Source organism: Narcine bancroftii, chromosome 4, assembly GCF_036971445.1.
Source record: "Narcine bancroftii isolate sNarBan1 chromosome 4, sNarBan1.hap1, whole genome shotgun sequence".
NCBI classification, from domain to species: domain Eukaryota; kingdom Metazoa; phylum Chordata; class Chondrichthyes; order Torpediniformes; family Narcinidae; genus Narcine; species Narcine bancroftii.
The window spans coordinates 95,101,847-95,128,460 of NC_091472.1; the positions used below are offsets into that span (position 1 = coordinate 95,101,847).

The following is a 26,614-nucleotide window of genomic DNA, read 5'->3' on the forward strand; positions in this document are numbered from 1 at the left end:
TAAAGCCTGTTGTATAGTCTTTTGGTTTTGTGTGTTTGCTTCTGACTGACAGCGCACCACAGCCACATTCATGAATGCTCATGTGAACCAGTTGCTGCCAAAGTGGAGTGGGATGGTGCAAGTGCCGAGTGTTCATATTGTGGTGCTGTTCACTGCCCTCAGTGCTGGGCCTGGCTTGCTGTTCCAGGTGTTGTAGGCCGAAGGGGAAGACACTTATTTCAGCACTGGTGTCACAAGGAAATACCTTCCTGATAGAGTCCCAATGTGGAGGAGGCTGTCATGTTGGCCAACTGCCACAGCCATTAACGATGGTTGGCCATGGAGTTTCCCTGAAACTAGCAGGGTGGGTGGCATTGACCCTAGCAATACTGTTGGGTCAGGTGTTGTGTGCAGGGCTTAGTGATCTGCTCCAACTAGACACTGTTTTCTCTCTTTGCTCTTCAGAGTGCGTCCGCCTGGGCTGCGACTTTCCTGGAGTCGCTGAAGTCCTCATTGGCGAGCAAGAAGCGGATATCCTCAGGCAGCTACTCCAGGAAAATCTGCTCGAAGAGCAGGCAAGGCCCGTGTCCCTCAGCAAGGGTGAGCATTTCAAGGGTCAGGGAAGATGGGGCTCTGTCTCCCAAACCATCCATATGAAACAATCGGGTGGTGTGCTCGTGCTGTGAGACCCTGAAAGTGTGGGTTAATAGGTCCTTGAAAGCATCATATTTGCCTTGGAAGTCAATGACTCTTGCTGCCACATCCTGGTCAAGTGAGCTCACCACAGTACTATCGTGTGACGTTGGCAGTGATCTGTCAGAGGTCGAACTGGGCCTTGGTTGCAACACCCAGAAAGATGGCAGCTTCAATGAAACGCATGAAGAGCTGCTTGATCCGTCATCTTCAGGTGCAACTGCCGGTTGGACCTGCTGGAGTCACCAATGTAGCATGTGCGCTACCGCGAAGTGTGGAAAGAATGACACACACACAAGGAGTCAAAGTCAAAGACTGATTTATTGCACTGGCAGCTCTGCTTACATTCTCTCCCCACTGCTGACGATAGAAGTGATGTCACTGCAGTGCTGATTTCAGATTGGGCGGTGTTCCTGCCATTGCTTGTTGTTTCCTGCTGTATGTGTCATCACCTGGGACAAAGGTCGTTGGCCTCCGCAGGATCTGCGCGGTTGCCATGTACGTCAGCCATTTTGTGTGCCTGGTCGCATCCCAGTTAGCAGGTCACTACAGCATCTTCAGAAGAGTGGACCAGAATGGATCCAGGACAATTACAGGACTGTGACTGGAGCAACTGTCCTTCCAGATTCTGGTCACGAAGCTGCAGGTATTTCCTATTGAAATGTTAAATTTGATTTACTTGTTATGTTGAAATTAAATACGACCACTACCATGATCGATCTTCTGACCACTTTCTTTGAATGTGAATCTATTACATGAAAGGAGCCTGGGTTTAACAAATGGTATGGCATCACTGATCGTGCAGAATTCCCTCAGCTGTAGTAATACTTGAGCACAATTTGCGTGATTACTCCTTCCTATCTCCAAGTTAATTTGGTGATGAAGAAGCTGAGATAAGAGGCCAACTCAAATGGTCAACAAGAGGTTTAAAAGACGATGGTCAGGGAACGTACAACATTGCTGTACCAAGGAAACAGTTAGAATGCAAGGTAATCCGGGGGCAGGGATACCTCTAAGAGCTGGAATAGAACTCTACAAAGAACCTCCACCCATATTTTCTGAACCATGATGTTTAACAAGCAATGGGAGCTCAACTCAATGGATTTTTTACTCAGATTATCAATTGTTTTATTGATAAAAATTTTCCACTCAGGGTGAACGAACCCAAGTTTACTTTCAGTTGTCAAAGTTCACTCAGCTAGCACAGATATTTTTTCCCAAACTATTTGGTTGCTTTGATTTCCTGAATTTTCTGTCCCCGACTTTCTCACTCAAGATCTAACATTAAAGCTCACCTCAACCTTTAATGTTACTTGCCTACCCTGCCAACACTGGCCTCAAAACTCCCTTGAGCTGTAGGTGAAGGAATGAATGGACCCAAACGTTGGTGGGTACAATGGGAAATTCTTGCTGGTACTTCCATTAGGTCAAGCATGAGGATTGAACAGAGGAACATAAGGAACTGAAATGGGCACTCGAGTCTGCTGCTATGCCATTTAAGGTGTTCAGTGCAGGTAGATTGTAGAGTGCACAGAAACAAACAAGTATCAACGCCACTCTCATCTGGATCCTTCCCATTGAAATTGAGTCATGGATGTCATATAACCATATAACCACTTACAGCACAGAACAGGCCAGTTCGGCCCTACTAGACCATGCCGTAACAAATCCCCACCCTCCTAGTCCCACTGACCAGCACTCGGTCCATACCCCTCCAGTCCTCTCCTCTCCATGTAACTATCCAGTCTATCCTTAAATGTAACCAATGATCCCGCCTCAACCATGTCTGCCAGAAGCTCATTCCACATCCCTACCACCCTTTGCATAAATAAATTTCCCCTCATGTTCCCTTTATAATTTTCCCCCTTCAATCTTAAACCATGCCTTCTAGTTTGAATCTCCCCCACTCTTAATTGAAAAAGCCTATCCACATTTACTCTGTCTGTCCCTTTTAAAATCTTAAACACCTCTATCAAGTCCCCTCTCAATCTTCTACGCTCCAGAGAAAAAAGCCCCAGTCTGCACAACCTTTCCCTGTAACTCAAACCCTGAAATCCTGTCAACATTCTCATGAACCTTCTCTGTACTCTCTCTATTTTGTTTATATCTTTCCTATAATTTGGTGACCAAAACTGTACACAGTACTCCAAATTTGGCCTCATCAATGCCTTGTACAATTTCATCATAACCTCCCTACTCTTGAATTCAATACTCCGATTTATGAAGGCCAACATTCCAAATGCCTTCTTCACCACACCATCTACCTGAGTATCAGCCTTGAGGGTACTATTTACCATCACTCCTAAATCCCTTTGTTGCTCTGCACATCTCAATAGCCTACCATTTAATGCATATGACCTATTTAGATTTGCCTTTCCAAAATGTAACACCTCACACTTATCTGTATTAAATTCCATCAGCCATTTCTCAGCCCACACCTGCAGCCTTCTGTTAGGTAAAAACATCATGAGCTGGGAATGTAGAAGGAGTCACCCAGTGCTGGGCCGTAACAAGATGCAGTTGTGACCTTGTACTCTCAAGATAAGAGTGGGGATGACAAATTGATGTGCAGGAAACTAGCAGAGAAGGATAGCAACAGTTTATTCATTGGACAATGTCATGGTATGATAATTTACTAAGTACGTATCCTAAGGTATATAAAAAACACCACTTGCTGATAACGGCAGAATGCTCCTTCTCTAACTAACACTGTTAGTTGCAAGTGTTACAATCCGGCAATAAAGAACAAAGAACCTTGATTTCGACTCAGTCTGGTGTTTGACTCACTCATTCATGAACAAAGCAGACCTAACACTTCCTAAATCACCTTTTAATCTACGGTAATCTTCCTCACTGTCCACAACACCACCAATCTTTGTATCATTCGCAAACTTGCTTATCCAATTCTCCACCCCTACTTCCAGATTATTAATATATATAACAAACAATAGTGGACCCAGGATCGATAGCTGAGGAACTCCACTAGTCGCTGGCCTCCAATTGGACAAACAATTTTCTATCACTACTCTGACACCTCCCATCCAACCATTGCTGAATCCATTTCACTACCTCCTTATTTATACCTAATGCCTCCACCTTTTTTCCTAACCTCCTGTGGGGAACTTTGTCAAAAGCTTTACTAAAGTCTAAATAGACAACATCCACAGCTTTCCCTTCATCAACCTTTTTTGTAACCCCCTTGAAAAACTCAATCAGGTATGTCAAGCATGATCTACCCCTGACAAAACCATGCTGATTACTCCCTATCAATCCCTGTACCTCCAAATATTTGTAAATACCATCCCTCAGAACACTTTCCATCAACTTGCCCACCACAGACGTCAGACTCACGGGCCTATAATTCCCAGGTTTACATTTGGACCCTTTCTTAAACAGCAGAACCACATGCGCAACCCTCCAATCCTTTGGCATTACCTCCGTGGCCAGTGACATCCTAAATATCTCTGTTAATGGCCCCACTATCTGTCCACACGCCTCCCTGAGTGTCCTTGGGAATATTTTGTCCGGTCCCGGAGATTTATCCACCTTTATCTTTTTCAACACAACCATCACTACCTCCTCGGTTATCCTTATATGCTTCATGACCTCCCCACTATTTTTCTTTACTTCAACTGGTTCAATATTTTTTTCCCTAGTGAATACCAAGGCAAAGAAATCATTCAAAATTTCCCCCATTTCCTCTGACTTCTCACTCAGCTTACCCTTGCTATCTACAAGGGGTCCAATTTTATCCCTCACTAATCTTTTACTTTTAATGTACCTATAGAATAAACCTTTGGATTTATTTTTACTCTGTCTGCCAAAGCCTTTCTAATTTCTTTCTTAAGATTCTTTGTAGTCCTCCTTCAAATTCTCAGCTCCCTGCTCTTTATACCTCTTGTACACCTTTTTTCTCGTAACCAACTTTACAATATTCCTCGAAAACCAAGCCTCCCTATGATTTCCAGCCTTTCCTTTGACCCACACTGGGACATATCTACTCTGTACCCTCAAAATTTCTTTTTTGAATATCCTCCATTTTTCATTTACATCCTTACCTGAAAATATCCTGTCCCACTCAATACTCCCCAAATCCCTTCTTATTCCTTCGAAATTTGCTCTTCTCCAATCCAGAACCTCAACTTTAGGCCCCTCCTAGCTCTTCCCTAAAACTAACAGAGTTATGATCACTAGACCCAATTTGTTCTCCAATATTAATGTCCTCTTAATGGTGTGGGTCACTGACACACCATTAGGAAGTAATTACATGGTCACCCTCTCCTCTCCTAAAATTTTCCCTACGTTTCTACCCTCTCCTCAGCTTACATTTGTTCCAACAATAGCAGGGGTCTTTTACCCATTTGATGGTCATTGGTAAGTCAATTTTGTACAGAGCTCCACTTCACTGCCTATTCCCAAAAACCCTGGACTTCCCTGGATCCTAGAACCCCATCCACATAGGCCTCCTGTGGTTGAAAATTCCAAAGTCACAACCCTCTGACAAAAGACATTCTTCCTCATCTCTATTTCAGAATAATAAATCATCCAATGTCAGAGGAAATCAGTTTTTCCATATCCATTGTGCCAATCCCTCTCCGAAACTTCCATGTTTCAATTAGGAAACTTTTCATTCTTCTAAACCCTAATGAATATCAACCCAACCTCCCTACCACACTTCTTACACTATCCCTTTCATTCCAGGGATTAACCTATGAACATTCTCTGCAGTGGTCCAATGTAAGTGAACTCATCCCCAAGAGATAGATATGCTTCTAAATGTGCTCACACTCATCCCTTGTCTCATTGTGGCAAGATGTGCCTACTTTGAGTTTTATCCCTGTGCCTTTATTTGTGCCCATAGCATACTCTCTCTCCCCATCACTGCAACTGTGAATCCTCTGTCACTGAAATCAATGAAACATATTTTGATGAGTTTGGACCCTGTCAATCAAGATGTTCAGCAAGGAAGTAAATATCAGGTGGGGCAGATACTTTGTTCAAAGGAGAAGGGCACCGTGAGTGGTAGGTGATGGTGCACTCTCTGGTCGTCTTGCATCTCCTGCGCTCTTTGTGCAACCTTGCTGATTCTGAACTCACTTTAATTTTGTAGAGAGGACCAATCCAAGGCAGTCTTTTGTTACACCAGCATTAGGTAACAAATTTTTCTTATATGGCCAAGTGGAAAACATTTGAATTGCAATAAATGTTTCACATGAATCAGATTCTGTTGGCCGGCACCTTGCTAAAGTTGGCCGCAATATTTTCCATTCATGATTATTGTCATGTCTACCACAGTACAGTGAACGGGTTCATTTTGTGTGCTATCCATCCAGTCAATTCATACAAAACTACAGCAAATAAACAGAGTGCAGAGTTACAAAAAGATATCAGTTAGAATGGAGCAAGGTCAACATTATTCCACTAATGGGAGGTTCCTTTAGGAGTCCGATAGCAGCTGGAATGCAAATATCTTTGAAACTGGTGGTGCATGATCTAACACTCATGAAGCTTCATCCTGACAGGAAGAGAGTGAAGAGATGTGGCTGAAGTGAGATGAATCTTCTTTCTGGGGTAGCTAGGTGTAAATGTAGTTGATGATGGTGAAGAGGGGTTTGAGCAATGATCTGAATGATGTTTACCACCCTCTGCAGTTTCTCGTGGTCTTGGATAAAACAGTTTATGTACCAAGCAGCAATGCTCCTGACAGGATACTTTAATAGAACATTACAATAGAGACTCTTCAACCCACAATGTTTTGCCTACCTATGTAAACCTACTCCACAACAATCTAATCCTTCCTATGTCACTCCCATTATTCTATTTTTTTTTTTTGGAATATTTTATTTATATTTTCACACATGCTTGTACAGTTATGTATAGTGTCATGCCAGTAATGGCAGCTCGCACTCAAATATACATATATACATTCTCTTTATGACTATACATACAAGCCGTGTCTCTACCAGCCACCCTCCCCCCACATATAAAACAATACTACTCACTCAAACTTCAATCAACAACAACACAATTTTAACAGCAGGAAAATAAATAAAAAGGGGCAGGGATTATCACAGCTCAATGGGCGGCCTCTGGGCCAATACTCATACCCGATTTTCCTTGATCAGGATCAGTGCGAGGGAGAGGAAGCTGCAGCAAGGAATGGGGAAACCAATCACCGCCATGCGCCTATGTAGTGCACATACGGCTTCCAGATCTTACGAAAGGTACTGTATTTGTTTCTCAAGTTATAAGTTATTTTCTCATGCAGAACACAGCTCTGCATTTCTTTTTTCTGTTGTTCGATACTAAGACTAGAGTCGGACTACCAAGTCACCGCAAAGCACTTCCTGCCACTGCCAATGTGATTAACACAAATTGGATTTGAAATTTAGACAGCTTCATTGTAAGCCTTATGTCCATTATATTTCTCAGCAGAAACAACTCTGGGTCCTGTGGGAATCATTTGCCTATAATTTTCTCCAGAACTTGGCCTAGATCTACCTAAAAAGGCCTCACCTTGGTACATGACCAGGTTGTGTGCATGAATGTACCAGTCGCGATGACAGATCTGAAGCATTGATCCAAGAGTTCCGGTTTTGATCTGTTTATTTTCTTCAGCATTAGATACAGCTGGTGCAATAAGTTATACTGCACCAGCCTGTATCTTGCATTTATGACCGTGGTCATGCTTTCATGGCACAAGTCAGACCAGCATTTCTCATCAATTGCAATGCCCAAGTCCAACTCCCATCTTTCTCTCGCCCTTTGAAGGTCCAGTTTGGGTCCCTCTGACTGGAACAGGCCATACATTGCAGAAATAAATTTCTTACCACTCCCCCTTTGAATCAAGGCCTCTATGTTACTGCATCAAGGTAGGGCCATATTTGGACCCAATACGTCCCGTAGAAAATACTTTATTTGAAGATAGCAGTGGAATGTCTGATTGGACAAAGTATATCTATTTTTTATCTGCTCAAACAACATTAATTGCCCCTACTCATAACAGTCCTTGATGCACCTGATGCCATTACAGCACCAGATGTCTAGGATCTTGTTAACTACCGTTAGTGATATTAATTTATTAGGAGTTAGGGGTGTTTTTGGTGACAGTTCCACTTTAGTGTTCAGATACTGGTTAATTTTGGTCCAGATTAATAATCACTTGTTTTAGTATGGGGCTGGCCTTCTTCCCTGACAGCGACTTGGCACCCCATTTGTGAACAAAATCCTCTATCTTCTTGCCCACCAAGTGCAGATCAATTTGTACCAAGGATGGTACACCCCCTCCCTGAAAGAGAGAGGTGATGTATCTCTACTGAGCTGTCCAATAATATTTTTTGAAGTCTGGCATTCTCAATCCACCTAGACAGTAGTCCCATGTTAATTTTTCCATTGAGATCCATGGCACCTTACGCCTCTAGAGAAACCTTCTAACCTTATGTAACAGCTGTTTAAAGAAACCCCGGGGCAACGGCACAGACAATATTTGAAAAAGATTCTGGAGTCTTGACAACACATTCATTTTGATGCAGTTAACTCTGCCCATCTCCTCGACTCTCCCTAGCAAGGGGGAGTAGTGTAACTTGTATAGATTGTTCAATTTACTATCAATATTAACTCCTAGGTATTTGATCCCCTTCTGTGGCCACTTTAAATTACTATTTTCTTTAAATTGACTATAATTACTCTCGGTGAGTGGCATCACCTTGCTCTTATCCCAAATGATCTTGTACCCAGAAAGTTTCCCATAGTCCTCCAGTACCACGTGCAGTCTAGGCAGGGACCGTCAGATCTATCAGTACGTCATCAGTGAATAAGTTAATTTTGTGCTCCTCCTGGCCCACTCTATAACCTTTAATGCTTTGTGATTAGTAAAGGATTGCTAATGGTGGTATGTGAGTAGGAAGGGGAGGTTGAGAATCATTGCTCTAGACCCAATTGTTACTGAAATATTTGGCTTGAGAAAAATTGTCATTGACCCAATTCCTTTGGAGTTATGAAACTGTGCACATAACAAGCCAGTTAGGTATGATTAAAACAGTGGTTTTCAAACTTTTTCTTTCTGCCCACAAACCACCTTAAGTAATCCCATACTAATCAGAGCATCTATGGCATAGGGAATACTTAAAGTGGTATGTGAGTGGAATGAAAAAGGCTGAGAACCACTTCTTTAAATGAAATCAGTAATGTGGCCTTCACAATACTTTGAAGGCCAGAATTCTGATCAAAACTGTTCACAATATCCCAGATTTCTATCTCTGTACAACTGCCCACATCCTTTCTCTTACATTCAGATGCTCTTGCAATGGAGCCCAAAATACCATCCGATCTTCTAACTTTCTGCCACATGTACAAGTTAGCTTTCAGTGATTTGTGTATAAGGACACCCAGGTCAGCCTGAATGTCAGCATTTCCCAACCTCTCACTGTTAACAAAATAAGTTTTACCTCTTGAAGATTAGAGTGGTCAGCTATAATATGGAGCCAGAAGAGATAGGGAGATCTGAATTTTTTTTTGCAAATGTATTACTCAGGAAACTGGCACAGAGCCCAAGGAAGAGAGGCAAATGGGCAGTAAGATTGTGGAGTCTATACAGATTAAAGAGGACGAGGAGCTTGCTGTCTTAAAGTTTCTCTGTCTTCGCCTTTGGATCCTTTTGGCATTTTAAGCACCGATCAGAACTCATATCCTTCTGCTCTGCAGGGAATATAAATCAGGTTTAAAGACTGAATTTTGCACAGAGTCGTGGAAATCTGGATTATTCTCTTTGCAGAAGGGTGTGAGGTTTGATGGGGGAGTTCTCAGGAATAGAGGGAAATCCTTTTATTGTGCAAAGGTATGGAGGAAATGCTATGGAGATTAATATAGTCATGGGCAGCTCTGACCAGCTCAGATGATAGGACGGACCCAGGCTGAATAGTCTGCCTCTTCACGTTATGCTTTCACATACAAGATGCAATAATGAAGTGCCACATGACTAAATTTGTGGGACTGATTGCCATGTACTTTGCTTGGTTAAAAAATACACCACTGAGCAACCGAGTGAGCTATCCACAGTTCCATGGAATTATATCTGTACTGCATGTTGACAGAAGGGAAATAAATAATTACCTATCCTTTGATAAGGAGTTGCAGTATACCACCTCCCATCCCTTAGTCTAAAGGCTAACATTTCACAACAGTCAGAATTTATTTGTACAAATCTATTGATGTTTAGTTTCACTGGGAAAATTTACTATTGGAATGTACTTTAAAAAAATAGAAGAGCTCTACCAGCCAAAGAATAAATTAATAAAGTGCAACTTCCTTCACAAGAACCTGCTGAGAACTTTAATGTTATTATTCTAAAGAGGGTCAATGCTGTCCCTAATACAGTGATCAGCAAATTGTGATGTGTACTATATACCCATGGCTGGAGGCTGGAAAGATCCTAGGCCATGAACATGTGTGAAGTCTGAGAGCTTGTTTGATGTGTCATGAGGCCATGGGGGTGAAAGAAAGCAGCTTGGAGGGTAGATTGTTGTCCACTGAAAGCTGTAGATGAAGTCATACACACATCATGGTAAGTGGACTTTCATCCCACTGAGTCCATTCTGACACACCATTCTACACTGATCGCATTCTCACCACATTTCCACCAACTCATTTTGCTCACTCGCTTTGAGAAGCAGAACTCAACAGTTCTCTACTTGAATCCCTGCAGAGGCTGGCGACTGTATGATATCTGTCTCTGAGGTCAACAAAAGGACATAATTCAAGAGGGTGGACCCTCGCAGGGTGTCAGGCCCTGTGAAGATACTGAAAAGCTGTGCCAAACAACTAGCTGGACTGTTCATGCACATTTTCAACCTCTCATTTCTGCAGGCAGAAGTTCCCACCTACTTCAAAAGGGCATCAATCATCTGAGTGAGAAACAAGAGCAGAGTTAGCTACCTCAATGACTATTGTTCAGTAGCACAAACATCGACTGTGATGAAATGCTTTGAGAAGTTGATCTTGGACAAAATTAACATGTACCCAAGATCAGGACCCACTGAAATTAACCTATTGTCATAATTGTACACAGCAGATGCAATATCACTGGGTCGCCACTGCCCTCCCCCCCCCCCCAACAACTAGATTTTTGACTTCCTCCTGTACGAATTGGGAATAGTGTCTTCTCCTCACTGACAATCAACACAGATGCACCTCAAGGATATGTGCTGAAGCCATTGCTCCACTTACTCTACATCCATGACTGTGGCTCGGCACAATTTAGATGCCATCTACAAATTTGGCGATATTACTTCAGTCATTGACAGAATCAGACAGCAATGAGGAGTAAAATAAAACCGCTCGTTGAGTGGTGTCACAACAATCTTGCACTCAACGTCAGCATAATCAACGAGATGATTGTGGACTTCAGGAGGAAAATAGAAGAATATGAACCAGTCCTCACTGAGGGGTCATCATACGAGGAACATTTGACAGCTCTTGGCCTGTACACAAAGAAACTTAGGAGAATGAAGGGAGATCTCATTAAAATGTTTAAAATGTCGAAAGACGTGGGCAGAGTGGATGTAAAAATGTTGTTGCCCATGGTGGGAAAGGCTAGGACAAGAGGGTACAATTTCAAGACTGAAGGGCATTCATTTAGAATAGAAATGTGTAGGAATTTCTTCAGCCAGAGGGTGGTAATCTGTGGCATTTTTTTGCCACAAGTGGTTGTGGAGGCCTGGTCATTAGGTGTATTTAAGGCAGAGATTGATAAGTTTTTGATTAGTCAGGGCATCAAAGTTTATGGGGAGAAGGCCAGGCAGTGAGGCCGTGGGGAAATGGATCAGCTCATGATTAAATAGTGGAGCAGACTCGAAGGGCTGAATAGCCCATTTCTGCTCCTATGATTATGGGTCAGCAGTGGAGACGGTCAAGAACTTCAAATTCCTGGGTATCAACATGTCTGAGGATCTGTCTTGGGGCTTCCATATCAATGCAATCACAAAGAAAGCTCATCACCGGATATACTTCATGAGGAGTTTGAAGAGATTCAGTATGTCACCAAAGACTCTCAAAAGTTTCTACAGGTGTACCATGGAGAAGATTCTCATTGTTTGCATCACTGTCTGGTATGAAGGTGCCAATGCACAGGACAGGAAAAACTCCAAAGGGGTATTAACTCGGTCAGCAACATGTCGGATGTCAGTCTTCATTCTATCGAGGACATCAACAAGAGGCGGTGTCTTAAGAAGCAGCATCTATCCTCAAGAACCCCCACTATCCAAGCCAAGCCCTCTTCACACTGCTACCATCAGGAAAGAGATACAGGAGCCTGAAGATGAACACCCAATGGCACAAGGACAGCTTAATCTCCACTGCTATCAGATTTCAGAATAAAGAATGAACACTGACACTAACTCACTTTCTCATATTTTTCGCACTATTTCTTTTTTTAAAAAATGCAATTTATAACAACATTTGCACTGTAATGCTTCCACAGAACAACACATTTTGTGATACGTTCTTGACAATAAATTCTGATCCTGAAACTCCTCCTCCTCCTCACCACCACCCACCCTCCCACCCCCCCCCCTCCACCTCCCACAACCCTGATTCTTCCACTCAACAATACACCTGGGACAATATTGAAATGACTAATTAGCTTACCAACCTTCTCTTTGCTTTGAGGGACGAAACCAGAGCACCTTGAAGAACATGCAAACTACACTCTAGCCCCTTTTAAACTGCAGCACCTTGGTAGCCCTCCTCGGACCCATGTGCGATTACAGGGCAAAGGTGCTGGAAGCACCTTTTAAATCGCAGGAGGAAACCGACCCATTAAATTGCCAATCCGGCAATTTAAGGGGGAATCCCACTCCTGCAATGACGCATCACACACTCACCGATAGTATTGCCGATGTTCAGAAGATGGCTGCCCGGTGATGCACGCAAACGCCGATGCCACCAGAATAAGCAGGTCAGCCATTTTCCTGTTCAAATCACCTGTGGATGCAACTTAAGTAAATTTAACTGGGTTCCCTAACTCCAAGGTAGGTTGTGGACCCGGTTGGATTCTGACGGATTTGACTGGGTCAGACCCTTTCTAACTGCTGTGTAAATGAACAGTTTGAAAGGGCCTACAGACAATACTTGAGGTCAGCTCTAGAGCTAGAAGGCAGCTGCTCTGTGACACTGCCTTCATCACAGTTCCCTGTGGATGGCAGATTGAGTGCTGAGCCCTTGGGTTTCTCCTGCAGAGTGGTGTCTGTGGATGGCTGGTATATATCTGATGCAGACCCACATCACCACCAAGGAGAGTATTGACCCTGGGCAAAGGATGGAAAGTGCTTGATGGAACAAAGATGTTTCAACCTCCATTGTGAGTAGTGTATAGAGTCAGCCTTGAGTATGATTAAGGGTGTGTGGTAATCTGGCCCTTTAATGAATGTTGTTTCTGTGTTACCATCTGTGGCCCATTAGTGGTCGGAAACCTCAGCCGGCAGGGTGGTGGAAGGCTGCAGCAGCCTCTGGATGGGGGAATGGTAACTGCTGAGCCAGGAATCACTTTACGCTGATATGGACATTGCTATCCAGTCTTATTGAGCCACGGACTGGTCTCAGTCTTTGTTCACTGTTATTTTTGTACATTCTGTTGAAGTAGTTTATTTTAAAGTCTAATGTAATGTTATGCTGTTAATTTGTAAGTTAAAATTGTAATTGGGAGGCTGGGACAAGATGGTGGCCGTGTAACCAAATAAATTATCCCAAAATGTTTAAATATATTGATTTTAAATTATATCTTTATGCATATATGTGATTATTATGTGCTGTGCATTGAGTATGTGTATACACTGTGGTCCAGAGAAACATCATTTTATTTGGTTGAATATCTATAGTCAGATGGTAATAAATTTCAACACGAACATTGCCACAGAGGAATTTCTAGGTCTCTGTTTTAAAGTTTATTAGAAGCACCAACTCAGCACTGCATTGGCATCAGCTTCAATCCTCGGCTCTGCCCGTTGGAATGAACTTCAGCAACCCAGCTACTAACTGACTACAGGGGCCAGTTTGCCAGGGCCAGTTTAGAACATAGAACCTTACAGCACAGTACAGGCTATTCAGCCCAAGATGTTGTGCCAACCTATCTAAACCTACTCCACAACAATCTAATTCTTCCCTACCTCACATCCATAACACTATTTTTCTTATATCCATATGCCTAAGTCTGTGGAATGTTCATATAGTAGCTGCCTCCACTACTACCCATGGCAATGGATTCAGGCATTCTGAGCAAAACTCTTCCCTCTGACATATCACCTGTACTTTCACCTGAACTCTCAGCTTAAAAGGACATCCTCTGGTATTTGCTATTGTCGCCCTAGGAAAAAGCTTGGAATTATTGAATAGAAATTAACTGGTAATTCATCTACAAGAAGTAACATGGAAACACAGTCCTGAGGCAAGGTTTCCAGCTAAAACATTAACTGTTTATCTCTCTCCACAAATGGTGCCTGCTCCACCAAGTTCCTCCAGCAGTTTGTTTTTATGCTGTGGATAATGATACGTTTGTTCAGATGAATGACACTAAAAGTTTTGGTTGGAGCACTGGGCTCCAAACTGGCATAACATGTTAAATCAGCATTGGATGCTAAGCTGGAGTCTAACACAACTGGGCAGCTGTGGCAGGGGTTGCACATGATCATATCCTCTCAAGCAAAATGAGGGAATATCATTAACAATGAAACATCTCTTCTGAATGAGCTCAATCACCTTTAATAATCACTTCAAAAGAGAAAACAATGATGCCCCCTCATGTTTCCAGATTCTGAGGCTGAAGTGAAAAGAACCTTCAGGAGGATGAATCCTTGAAGAATGTTTGGCTCAGATACGTACTTGGCCACATCCTTAAAACCTGCGTGGACTAACTGGCTGGATTTATGCAGATATTTTCAACCTCTGCCTGCTATGGTCTGTGCTCCCCACCTGCTTCAAAAGGATATCCACTCATTTACAATTGGTACACTTCAATTGTTCCACTTTAGCCACCTTAACCCACTTCAGTTTTCCCATTACCACATCTCACTATCTCGCTGGCCTGTCATTCAGTGTTAGATCACCTAGACCCAGCGTCGGCACCAGAATGAATGTTGGGGGGGGGGTATTAGCGTGTTAGAGGGGGCACAGTGCAACACTCGTAAACTCACTCAGTGTGGGGGGGGGGTGGTGTGGTTACCATCATTCACCCCTCCGACGGAGATGCCAAAAGCGCTGCTTTTATGGCATTAAGTGTCATTAGCCACTCGTGACGTTTGATGCACGCGAGTGACACCAGAGTTGTTGGGAGTAGGTCTGACAATGAGCGATGGCCGTGAATGTATGGGGGGGCACAGCACTTCACTTGGGGGTGGCAATGCCATGGGACCACACCTTTCCTGAAGCTGTACATTAAGGAAAACATCAAGAAGGGAATACCAATACCTCTACTTTCTAAGAAGTCTGAGGATATCTGGCATGTGGTCAAAAGCTCTATCAAACTTGACCAGTTGCAATGTGGAACATATATTGACTGGTTGCATCATGGCCTGGTTTGGTACTTCGAGTTCCCAAGAATGCAAAAAGCTGCAGAAAGTAACAACCCAGTTAAGTCCATCATGGCCTCTGACCTCCCATCCACTATGTGAGACATTGACTCAAAGTGGCAGCTAACACCATAAAGGAACCCCACCACTCTGGTCACAACCTCCTCTCTGTGATCTTCAGGCAAAAGGTATAGAAGCCCGAAGTTAGCACCTCTAGGTTCAAACAGCTTTTTCTCCCTGACATCTAACAGGCTCTTGAACTACCCTAATGCAGAAACTATTCCGAGACCACCAGAAAATCTTGCTGCACTATGGAAACATCACATTTTTTCTTGCATTAACTGCAACTGTGAATATTCATTTAGCTACTTGTATTTTTTATCTATGTTTCCATCTTGGCACAAGGTGGTAATTTGATTTATACTCTTGTGTAGTTGGTTTAGCTTACATACCCATGTGGCTGCAGAAAATAAGAATTTCAGTCCAACTGTACATATGTACATGACAATAAACTCTTCTCATTTAATCTCAAGCAGCCCAGTATTTATCTCCCGACTCTGCATACACCAGTGCATGCTAACACTCTTCTAATGCAGTTAGTATCACTTACATCCCAGTGGAACCAGTTCAGTGCCCTAATGAAGCCACCATGCTGAAAGAAAATCTGGAGCAGGAGAGAGCTGAGTGGTCAGGGAATGTTGGCAAGTTTGTGACCTCTGTTTATAGAAGGAGTCATTATCTCTAAATGTAAAGTTGCTCTGACTGCCCAATGCTCTTTGTTCATTGACATAAGGATCTCTGTCAATAACAAAGACCTGTAGACTCAGCAAGAACATCCAAATTGGTTTGAAATCAGGGTTAAAATGCTCACTTGCTTGGGACTTATTTTTTTGATTTTGCCTTCTTTTGGTGAGTAAAATTCAGTACTGTTTTTGTGTGAAAGATGGGTGATTGTTGGAAGCAAAACATAATACAACAATGTCTTTTTTTGTGCACAGTTCGAGGTGATATATTGAATGAATATACAAAAACAGTAGGGGCCTGGATTTATTCCACAAAACAAGTGAAATATCCTATGAGCAGTGTGGAAGAATGTGCGAAAAGATGCAACCAGGAAACCAAGCTTCTCTGCAGGTAGATTATCCTTTTATTCAATAAAACACTGGTAATGCAATGGCAGGATTGTGTGTATCTTTAACAGAATCCATGTTATTTTGCATTTAGAAGCACGAGGGTGTCTAAATCATGTCCAAGCAGTCTCCAGAGACTGGTGAGGAACGTGGAAGGGATGCAATGTAGCCAGGGTGGCATTAAGCTTTTGCACTTCCAGGCTGAGATCCCATGGCACTTTTGAATTGAATAGTTTACTGTCACATGTACCAATGAAATGCTTAGTTTTATGTGCCATACAGGCTGCATGCAAAAGGTTACCATGCTCCAGCACATATTTGAATCCACTAAAAATTTCACAGAAAAGTCATAAGATTAATAATGACAAAGAACTGTTTCTGCAGTTAAAGTCCTGTCTCCATTCTGGTCCCCTCTTCTGAAGGCACCATTTAGATCCTGTTCAAATTCCGTGGAAAACATTACATTCTTCCCCAGCTCATTTACAGTTGGTAAACTTCAATTGTTCCAGAGGATTCATTGTCTGGTCATTTGTCTCCTTATTATTGGTGGGAATTTTCCTTCACTTCAAAATTCCTATCACAAGGGAGGCAGCAGATTCATACTTTGACGGCAACATGGTGTTGCGACGCTATCTAGTTCATGAGTGTTTCAGATATTTGCAGTTATGACTTGGTGACTCAGTTTTAAGAATCTGAGAGTGCATGGCTAACATTTTTGGATCAGGAAAGGGTATGTCTGACAAGGAGTCTGGGGTTTTGACAACATGCAATATTTGAGCCAGGTGTCCTGCTTCGATCCTGTAACCGGTGCCAATTCAAGGGGTTCTGATCTTCAAAATGTTACTGGAAAAATCTAGTTCCTTCAGTTCCAGTATTTCAATGGAGGGTGTGGGATGGAACACTACGATGGGACCTTTGCCACAGTTAACGCAATGCACTCAACACCTTTTAACAGAGGAACTCCATTACTGATCTTAAATCAGCTTTAAGACAATGGATAGACTCTGCCAAACAAGCATGCAAAGTGATAGCTGATATCAAGAGGATGACTTTCAATCTTCAAGTCGAAACGGGGGAAAAGATCCCATAACCTCCAGTCTACAAAATGTGATTCTGAACCAAGGCTTATTTTGTTTTGTGCCATATACCTCACTTTTGTCTTCTATCACATAACAGTGTTGATGAAGAAAACAACAAAATTAAACAACTTTTACATGCTTAGGGATATTGGTTTTTGTTTTACTCAATCTCACTTGTATTGCTGCGGGAAATTTGAGAGGGTAAATGTCAGATTAATGGCCCAAAATCCAGCTCTGTTGCTTTTGAAATGAAGTTTAGGAGGATGGATGATGAGACTTTAGTATCGGCCTTTTGCAGTCACACCCCAAATCAAAACCTTCCCCATTGCCTTGTATTGAGCGTAGAACATAGAATATTACAGCACAGTACAGGCTTTTCAGCCCACAATGCTGTGTCCACTTATCTACACCTACTCCACAATAATCTAATCTATTCTGACATCACACCCCAACCCTTTATTTTACTTACACCTATGTGCCTATCTAAGAATCTTTTGAAAATGTCCCTATTGGACCAACCTCTGCCTAGCAATGCATTCCAAGCATCTGAGTAAGAAACTTGTGTCTGGCAACTCCCTTAAACTTTCCTCCATTCACCTTAAACACATGTCCTCTGGCATTCGCTATTGTCACACTGGGAAAAAAGATGCTGCTGTCCACCCTATCTATGGCTCTCAGTCTTATACATACCACTAACAAGTCCCTTCTCATCCTTTGCTCCAAAGGGAAAATTCTTGTTCTATATCTCCTCCAGGATCCTGGTAAATCTCCTCAGCATTCTCTCTCTAAAGCTTCTACACCCTTCCTGTAATGATGTGACCAGAAATGCATACCATATACCAAGTATGGCAATAATCAGAGTTTTAGAGAACTGCATCATTACCTCAGAGCTCTGAACTCAATCCCTCTATTAAATGAAAGCCAAAACACTGTATGCCTCCTTAACCACCCAATCATCTTGTGCAGCATCCTTGAGGCATCTATGGACTTAAGCCCAAGATCCCTTTGATCCTGCCACTGACCACTATTCTGCCCTCAAGTTTGACTTTCAAAGTGCATCACTTCAGACTTATCTGGATTGAACTCTGCCCAACTCCGAATCCTGTCATATCCCATTGTAACCTTCGACATCCTTCTACACTATCCACAACACCTCCAACCTTCATGTCATCTGCAAACTTACTGAATCACCCCTCCAATTCTTCATCAAAGTCATTTATAATGATCCCAAAAAATTAGAGTGCAGGCTAAGAGGCTTTATAGGTTGTCATTGCTTTTCCTGGAGTGTAGAAGGCTGAGGGATGTCCTTACAGTGGTTTATAAAATCATCAGGATCAGAAATAAGGAAAATTGTGACAGGTTAGCAGAGTTTACGAGAGGCAAGTTTTAAAGGGGACCTGAGAGGCAACTTTTCCCACACAGAGGGTGAAGAGTACAGTAGAAGTGAGTGCAAAAATGACATTTAAAAACCTTTGATGTGTCATTGGTTTGGAAAGGTTTAGAGAAATGTGGGCCAAATGAAGGCAAGTGGGATTAGCTCAGGTAGGCAACTTGGTCAGCATTGACACACGGGGGAATATTTCCATCAGTATAGTCCTATAATTCTGAGTCCTAATCACAATACATTCTGTTTGTTAGAGCTTTCCTCTTCAATCAGAAGGATCAGGAATGCATTGTGGCAGCGGACAATAGTCGTACAAAGATGGTGTTGAGAAGACCAAACAGCATCTTTTATGAGAAAGCAGGTAAAGTTTAAAATCAGACACAGAACAATATCCAGACAAACTTATTGCAAGCTACCTTCATAGAAGTGTAAAATAAAGACACTATTACGGGTTACAGCATCTAATATTGAAGGAAGTCTCATTCTCACTGCTAACAGTGGAGCTCTGAGCTTGTGAAAAGCTATGCATGCAACATCACATTCTCACCTTGATGTGTGTTACCCAGCATCCTCCACAGCTCTGGAGGAGTGTTTCAGTAACCAAGATCCTTTCTGCCCCCCTCATCTGGATGCAAAGGACCCACAACTGGAGCCCACTTCCAGTCATCACACTTTGAGGAGTATGTGAAGGTCCTAGAGAAGGCATAGAGATTGACAAGGATCAAGGGGATCCAGCCCCTGAGATTAGACTGGAGAATCTTGTTCCTCCTGGAGCAAGGAAGGTTATGAGATGTGGAGGTGGGACAGATCATGGCAGGTTTAAAGAGGTTGAGGAGGGAATGGTTTGAGGATTCAGGTATAAGATTTACAGGAGATATGAGAAAAGCAGTCTATAATTTTTAAATATTATTTATATGTGTATGTAATAACGAGTCTTGGGGAAAAAAATAAAAATAAAATATTCAAAAAAAAATGATGAAAAGCAGAGAGAGGTTCTAAATTATGCTTACTATCTGTGAGGGGAATAGAAGGAGAGAAGATCATTTCCAATTCAGCTGTGATTGAAATTTAACGATGTCTTTGGGAAGGTCCACGCATGAACAGTGAGAATTACTGGAGAACAATGCACCCAGCCTCACCTGGTTATGCGGGGGAGGGAGGAAGGGTACTATGCCCTAATGGGCATCCCTCAACCTTCCCCACTCTGCACAACTCTGCAGGGTAAAGAGTGGAGGAGGAGTGAATAGCAAATGGGCTGGCAATTATAAATGGGCTGAGTGGCCTCTTTTGTGCCAAGGTGTTTGCAAATTTTCTACTGCATTTCTCAACATTATTCATCAAGCCTGATGACAAACTTAGAAGGTGCAGCTTGTTGTGGACTAGGAAACATGGCTGTCAATGTGGGCACAGCAAGATCTCACAGACAATAACATGTTAATGACCAAAATAAAAACAAATATTGTAAAATATTTTGGGTCTTTGATCTGAAATGTTCACCTTGTTTGAATCATTCCACAGATGCTACCTGACCTCTCAAGTATTTCAGTTTATATCTCAGGTTCCAAGTGACTGCAGCATTTTGCATTTGAATGTGATAATGACCAGATTGTTTGATGCTGGCTGAGGCTACCTATTAGCCAAGAATCAGAAGACTTCTGTGCTTTAAAGACAATGAAATTTGCACAAATGGACCTCTCCTCTTCCTCTCCTCTTTCTTCCTCCCTCTCCCACCCCACCCCAGGAAACTAGAATTCTTGAATCACAAGAGGGAAATTCATTGGGATGACAGAAGATTTCATTAGGGTAAATTAGGACCAGAAATAGAATAGGGAAATAAAAATCAGGTTCATGTTTCAGGTCTGCTTCTCTTTCCACAGACCTGCAAATATTTTCAGCATTTTCTGTGTTTATTTCAGAGATCAAGAGATAATTGAATATTAAAGGTTTCAGAGATATAGGGTTTAATGCAGAAAAATGGTTCTGAGGTAAGACCACAAGAAATAGAACAAGAGTCAGCCATCTGGACTGTTGAACCTGCTCCTCCATAAAATAACATATTGGCTGATCTGGCTATGGACTCAGTTCCTTATAACCCTTAATTTCCCTATAATTCAAAACTCTGTTAAATACATTAAATGAGATCAGCCATGATTTTATTGAATAATGGCATAAACACGTGGGTGTGAATGTGATTGTGCTCAGGACTCCTGCAAAAGATCATCAGGAATGTCAAATGCCTCAGATTTACTGGAGTTTCTTCAGAGCTGTGTGATCCATTAGACCAGAGAGGGCAGATCTCAGTTGAAAGAAAGCACTTGTGATGGCACAGAGCTTGGTGGGTTATGCACTGGGAGGGACAGCCAGATCCTAAGTTCAGTGGCTCATCTCACAAGGCCTGGCAATGGAGGCCAGCTAGGTTTTCATAAATGGATGTGAAATTAATATGGAAGGACACACCAGGTCTCTTAGAGAATCTATTGACCACAGCTGCTCAGCCTGGAGAAGGAACATTGGGAATGGCATCAAAAATGCATAAACTCCCTGCATAAAGAACGCACAACCTCACAAAACCACCCACCTTCTCATCCTGTCTTGCAGCTCCAAGCATGTGCAAATGAGTTCGTGGGTCCCACCTTAACCTCTGAGCCCACAGAATCAATGTGGAATCAAGTCATCCCTAAAGCAGGGGTCAACCTTACAAGAACAGATGAAAAGTACTTCAGAAAGCAGTGCATAATGTTGGGGAGGGAGGAGTTCTAGCTACTTGTTTAAACTCTTGACTTCTCAATTCTATTGAGGCTAGTTTGATCTCGGTTGGTGAGGCTTCTACCTGATATTCATGCTTTGCTTTTAATAAAATGATTTATTATAATGCCATTAGTGAGTTATCACCAATGATAATTAATTGGGAACCACCTTACCTTTTACAGACCAAAAACAGAGAGCTAATAAAATGTGTTGAGGATGTCCCTATTATGTAGACATTGGAAATCATCTGTTTGAGCATCTTTGAGCATCCATTCTGGAAATATTCCCCACCAGGCTCCATGCAGGAATTTTAATGAGTAGAACAGTACAAAAATCAACCATTGTTCACAGTGCTTGCCCAGCCTGTCCCCCCTCCCCCTGCCCAGACTGTCCCCCCTCCCCCTGCCCAGCCTGTCCCCCCTCCCCCTGCCCAGCCTGTCCCCCCTCCCCCTGCCCAGCCTGTCCCCCCTCCCCCTGCCCAGCCTGTCCTCCCTCCCCCTGCCCAGCCTGTCCCCCCTCCCCCTGCCCAGCCTGTCCCCCCTCCCCCTGCCCAGCCTGTCCCCCCTCCCCCCTGCTCAGCCTGTCCCCCCTCCCCCTGCCCAGCCTGTCCCCCCTCCCCCTGCCCAGCCTGTCCCCCCCTCCCCCTGCCCAGCCTGTCCCCCCCTCCCCCTGCCCAGCCTGTCCCCCCTCCCCCTGCCCAGCCTGTCCCCCCTCCCCCTGCCCAGCCTGTCCCCCCTCCCCCTGCCCAGCCTGTCCCCCCTCCCCCTGCCCAGCCTGTCCCCTCTCCCCCTGCCCATCCTGTCCCCCCTCTCCCTGCCCATCCTGTCCCCCCTCTCCTTGCCCATCCTGATCCCCTCTCCCTGCCCATCCTGTCCCCCCTCTCAGTGCCCATCGTCCCCCCTCTCCCTGCCCAGCCTGTCCCCTCTCCCCCTGCCCATCCTGTCCCCCTCTCCCTGCCTATCTTCTCCCTCTCTCCCTGCCCATCCTGTCCCCCCTCTCCCTGCCCATCCTGTCTCCCCTCTCCCTGCCCATCCTGTCTCCCCTCTCCCTGCCCATCCTGTCCCCCCTCTCCCTGCCCATCCTGTCCCCCTCTCCCTGCCCATCCTGTCCCCCTCTCCCTGCCTATCTTCTCCCTCTCTCCCTGCCCATCCTGTCCCCCCTCTCCCTGCCCATCCTGTCTCCCCTCTCCCTGCCCATCCTGTCCCCCCTCTCCCTGCCCATCCTGTCCCCCCTCTCCCTGCCCATCCTGTCTCCCTCTCCCTGCCCATCCTGTCTCCCTTCTCCCTGCCCATCCTGTCCCCCCTCTCCCTGCCCATCCTGTCCCCCCTCTCCCTGCCCATCCTGTCCCCCCTCTCCCTGCCCATCCTGTCCCCCCTCTCCCTGCCCATCCTGTCCCCCCTCTCCCTGCCCATCCTGTCCCCCCTCTCCCTGCCCATCCTGTCCCCCCTCTCCCTGCCCATCCTGTCCCCCCTCTCCCTGCCCATCCTGTCCCCCCTCTCCCTGCCCATCCTGTCCCCCTCTCCCTGCCCATCCTGTCCCCCCTCTCCCTGCCCATCCTGTCCCCCCTCTCCCTGCCCATCCTGTCCCCCCTCTCCCTGCCCATCCTGTCCCCCTCTCCCTGCCCATCCTGTCCCCCCTCTCCCTGCCCATCCTGTCACCCCTCTCCCTGCCCATCCTGATCCCTCCTCTCCATGTGCCTTCACCTCTTCCACTGGAGGCCATTAATTTTTAACGAGGAGAAAGTTGCAGTTTGATCAGTTGCACACAGACCTAGAGGTTAAACAAATATAGAGAACGAATTTACAAACACACTCTCCGATTGTTAAGTTACAGATTTCAAATACAGGGAGTTCCCTCTTCTCCTTGGCTTCAAGGGATTGAGGGCTAAATAGGTGTTGTCCCAATTTTATCTCAGCTCAACATACCTAATTGTGAAAGTGTGGGTGTAGCCCTAGAACCTCAATGATAAATAAATCTGTTTGGAAGATGCAATCATTTCAGCTCTGGGCTGCCTACTGCAATACCCATTGGCAGGAGCAAAATTGCCAGCAGTTGGCATTGCTGCATTACTGACGATCAGGTTGGTGCTGATTACTATTTTCACTGAAAATATCCGAGAACCTTCTCCAAACCTAACACAAGGAACCATCACCACCATATAAATGTTAATCATGTCAAAGGCATCTCAAGAACAAAATTCAACACACCTGAAGGTCATTTCATTTTGCCCAATGGCTTCACTGGTTGGTGCTCAGGTTGCAACTTAGAACAGTGCAGAGGAGGAACAGGCCCTTCATCCCATGTTCTGTGCCCAGCATGATGCCTCCATGGATGATGCTGCCTTACTCACAGAGTTCCTCCAGCATTTCCTGAGATCTCTGTTGGCTGGGTTGTGAGCAGTGGAAATCAACCAGAGGGAAAGTATCAGGTGACAATGTCTGAGCATCAAGGGGATGAGCAGAAAGAGAGATAAGGTTGTGTCTGGAAGCAGTGCAGTGAAACTTGGATGTGAAACAGAGCGAGCATGAGGGCAAGAAGTTGGACATGGCAACAAAAATAACAAAAATCCTTTTCTTGTAACGTTTGTAAGACTTGGTAATATTTTGGAGACAACATAAAAAAGGGTCTACCATATTTGTTCATACATATTTGTCTGTGATAAGGCGGAGGACTTATGACCAATAAGTATTTGTGGCTATGGCATTCAATTCACTTCTTAACACAAGGATCTGTCATGGGTGAAGTAGAGTAAATCAAATCTATTGGGTTTGTCATTTGTTATAAACTAACCATTCAGAGCCAGCTCTTCAGCGCTTGACGTCCTGTTTTGCGGAAACTGCCAAAATGTTTGGCCTGGAAGTCAGCCTGAAGAAAACTGAGTTCCTCCATCAGCCAGCTCCCCACCATGACTACCAGCCCCCCTACATCTCCATCGGGCACACAAAACTCAAAACAGTCAACCAGTTTACCCATCTCGGCTGCACCATTTCATCAGATGCAAGGATCGACAACGAGATAGACAACAGACTCGCCAAGGCAAATAGCGCCTTTGGAAGACTACACAAAAGAGTCTGGAAAAACAACCAACTGAAAAACCTCACAAAGATAAGCGAATACAGAGCCGTTGTCATACCCACACTCCTGTTCGGCTCCGAATCATGGGTCCTCTACCGGCATCACCTAATGCTCCTAGAACGCTTCCACCACCATTGTCTCTGCTCCATCCTCAACATTCATTTGAGCGACTTCATCCCTAACATCGAAGTACTCGAGATGGCAGAGGCCGACAGCATCGAATCCACGCTGTTGAAGATCCAACTGCGCTGGGTAGGTCACGACTCCAGAATGGAGGACCATCGCCTTCCCAAGATCGTGTTATATGGCGAGCTCTCCACTGGCCATCGTGTCAGAGGTGCGCCAAAGAGGTACAAGGACTGCCTAAAGAAATCTCTTGGTGCCTGCCACATTGACCCCCGCCAGTGGGCTGATATCGCCTCAAACCGTGCATCTTGGCACCTCACAGTTTGGTGGGCAGCAACCTCCTTTGAAGAAGACCGCAGAGCCCACCTCACTAACAAAAGACAAAGGAGGAAAAACCCAACACCCAACCCCAACCAACAAATTTTCCCCTGCAACCGCTGCAACCGTGTCTGCCTGTCCCGCATCGGACTTGTCAGCCACAAACGAGCCTGCAGCTGATGTGGACATTTACCCCTCCGTAAATCTTCGTCCGCGAAGCCAAGCCAAAGAAGAAGAAAACGAAGAACAACCATTTTAATTATTTTTGGAATTAAAGGGTTTTTATTAGCACTAACACAGGAACAGCAATGGAAAATTCACCAATGGTAAATTCAAAAGAATACTTTAATTAAACTATTTAAAACATAGCATTTCTTACTTATCTCTAAATTTGTGTAACTAAATTTAATCCCATTATGCACAAACATAAGAGTGAGAATGGGGGTGGGGTTGGCGGTAGGGGTGTGTATAATTGAAGTCCCACTCTGAAAAGTCAATCTTTAAAAGTTCAGCATCATTTTACTCTTGCTTGAAGGTCTTAAATTCTCAGTTCAGAAATAATTATAAACAATTGTTAAACATCATATCTCCAGGCCTCTCTACTCACAATGTGGCCATTTTCTTCCATGATAAATTCACAAACTCAGACAAGGGTTAAACGAAATGACCATACAAAAATAGACCCAGTATAAATATGTCCTTTTTTCCAAAGAGACAGCAAAATGGTCTTCCTTATTTCAAAAGCCACTGATTCTGTGTCCCCCCTTTCCCAGGAGTAACACATACAGCAGCACAAATTCTGGTTACTGTAACCCAACCCTGTCTTTCACAAGGGTTCAACACCTGTGTATCACAGGGTTTTTACTTCTGTGAACTCCAAGCTGAACTGACTAAAAATGTCTGAATTCAGAAATATAGTTATCCAAATCAGGTAATTATTTACATCATCAATGTGGTCAGTTCCAATTCTTTAAAATCATGTGATCAGTTATGAGAATTTTAAACAGTTGTTAACCCCAGTTCCTTGTAAACCATGTGATCTTCATACTTCTGCCCTATAGACAACATGACTACAAAAAATACCTCTCTTCTATTCCAAAGGTGTAAGTATATCACTCACATGGCTCTGAGTTTCATTTCTCTTGTTCAAGAGGCCTTGTGGTTTAGTTTAAAAATAGATGGCTTCCTTAGCAGTTCTTATTGAATAATCAAGACCCACTTCAAATCCATTAGCTCTGTCCTTCCCAGACACATCGACTCTGAGAATGAACTCTCTTCTCTGAAAACAATCGTTCTCTATATATGTGCTGTGACCTGTGTGTGACCCTGTACCAGCCCACAACTAACTAATAATACAGGTACAATATTTTAACTCTATAATTTATTTTACTAAGACATTTTTATGTATGAGAAATATAGTTTAACATTACATTAAAGGTTAACACAAATCCATTACACCTCTTTCCCACGGAGAAAATTTGAACTTCCAAAAGGTCATAATGTTAAACTGTAATCTACCATTTA

General features: G+C 43.8%; 1 protein-coding gene and 2 long non-coding RNA genes across 3 annotated transcripts in view; 1 reads left to right on the forward strand and 2 right to left on the reverse strand.

Moving 5' to 3' along the window:
- The window catches only part of LOC138760853 (uncharacterized), a 118,383-nt gene that overhangs the window by 89,187 nt on the left and 2,582 nt on the right, over window positions 1-26,614 (reverse strand). The gene's annotated exons all lie outside the window — the stretch shown is intronic.
- On the reverse strand, window positions 975-15,934 carry LOC138760852 (uncharacterized). Its single transcript, XR_011355911.1, has 2 exons — window positions 15,841-15,934; window positions 975-1,325 (listed from the first exon to the last, which is right to left on the reverse strand). It is a non-coding gene; the product is annotated as an uncharacterized lncRNA (long non-coding RNA).
- The window catches only part of plg (plasminogen), a 61,193-nt gene continuing 50,580 nt past the window's right edge, over window positions 16,002-26,614 (forward strand). The window contains exons 1-3 of the mRNA XM_069932060.1: window positions 16,002-16,139; window positions 16,229-16,364; window positions 19,078-19,184. Coding sequence (XP_069788161.1) covers window positions 16,094-16,139; window positions 16,229-16,364; window positions 19,078-19,184 — 289 coding nt within the window. The 5' untranslated portion in view covers window positions 16,002-16,093. The remainder of the gene's footprint in view (window positions 16,140-16,228; window positions 16,365-19,077; window positions 19,185-26,614) is intronic.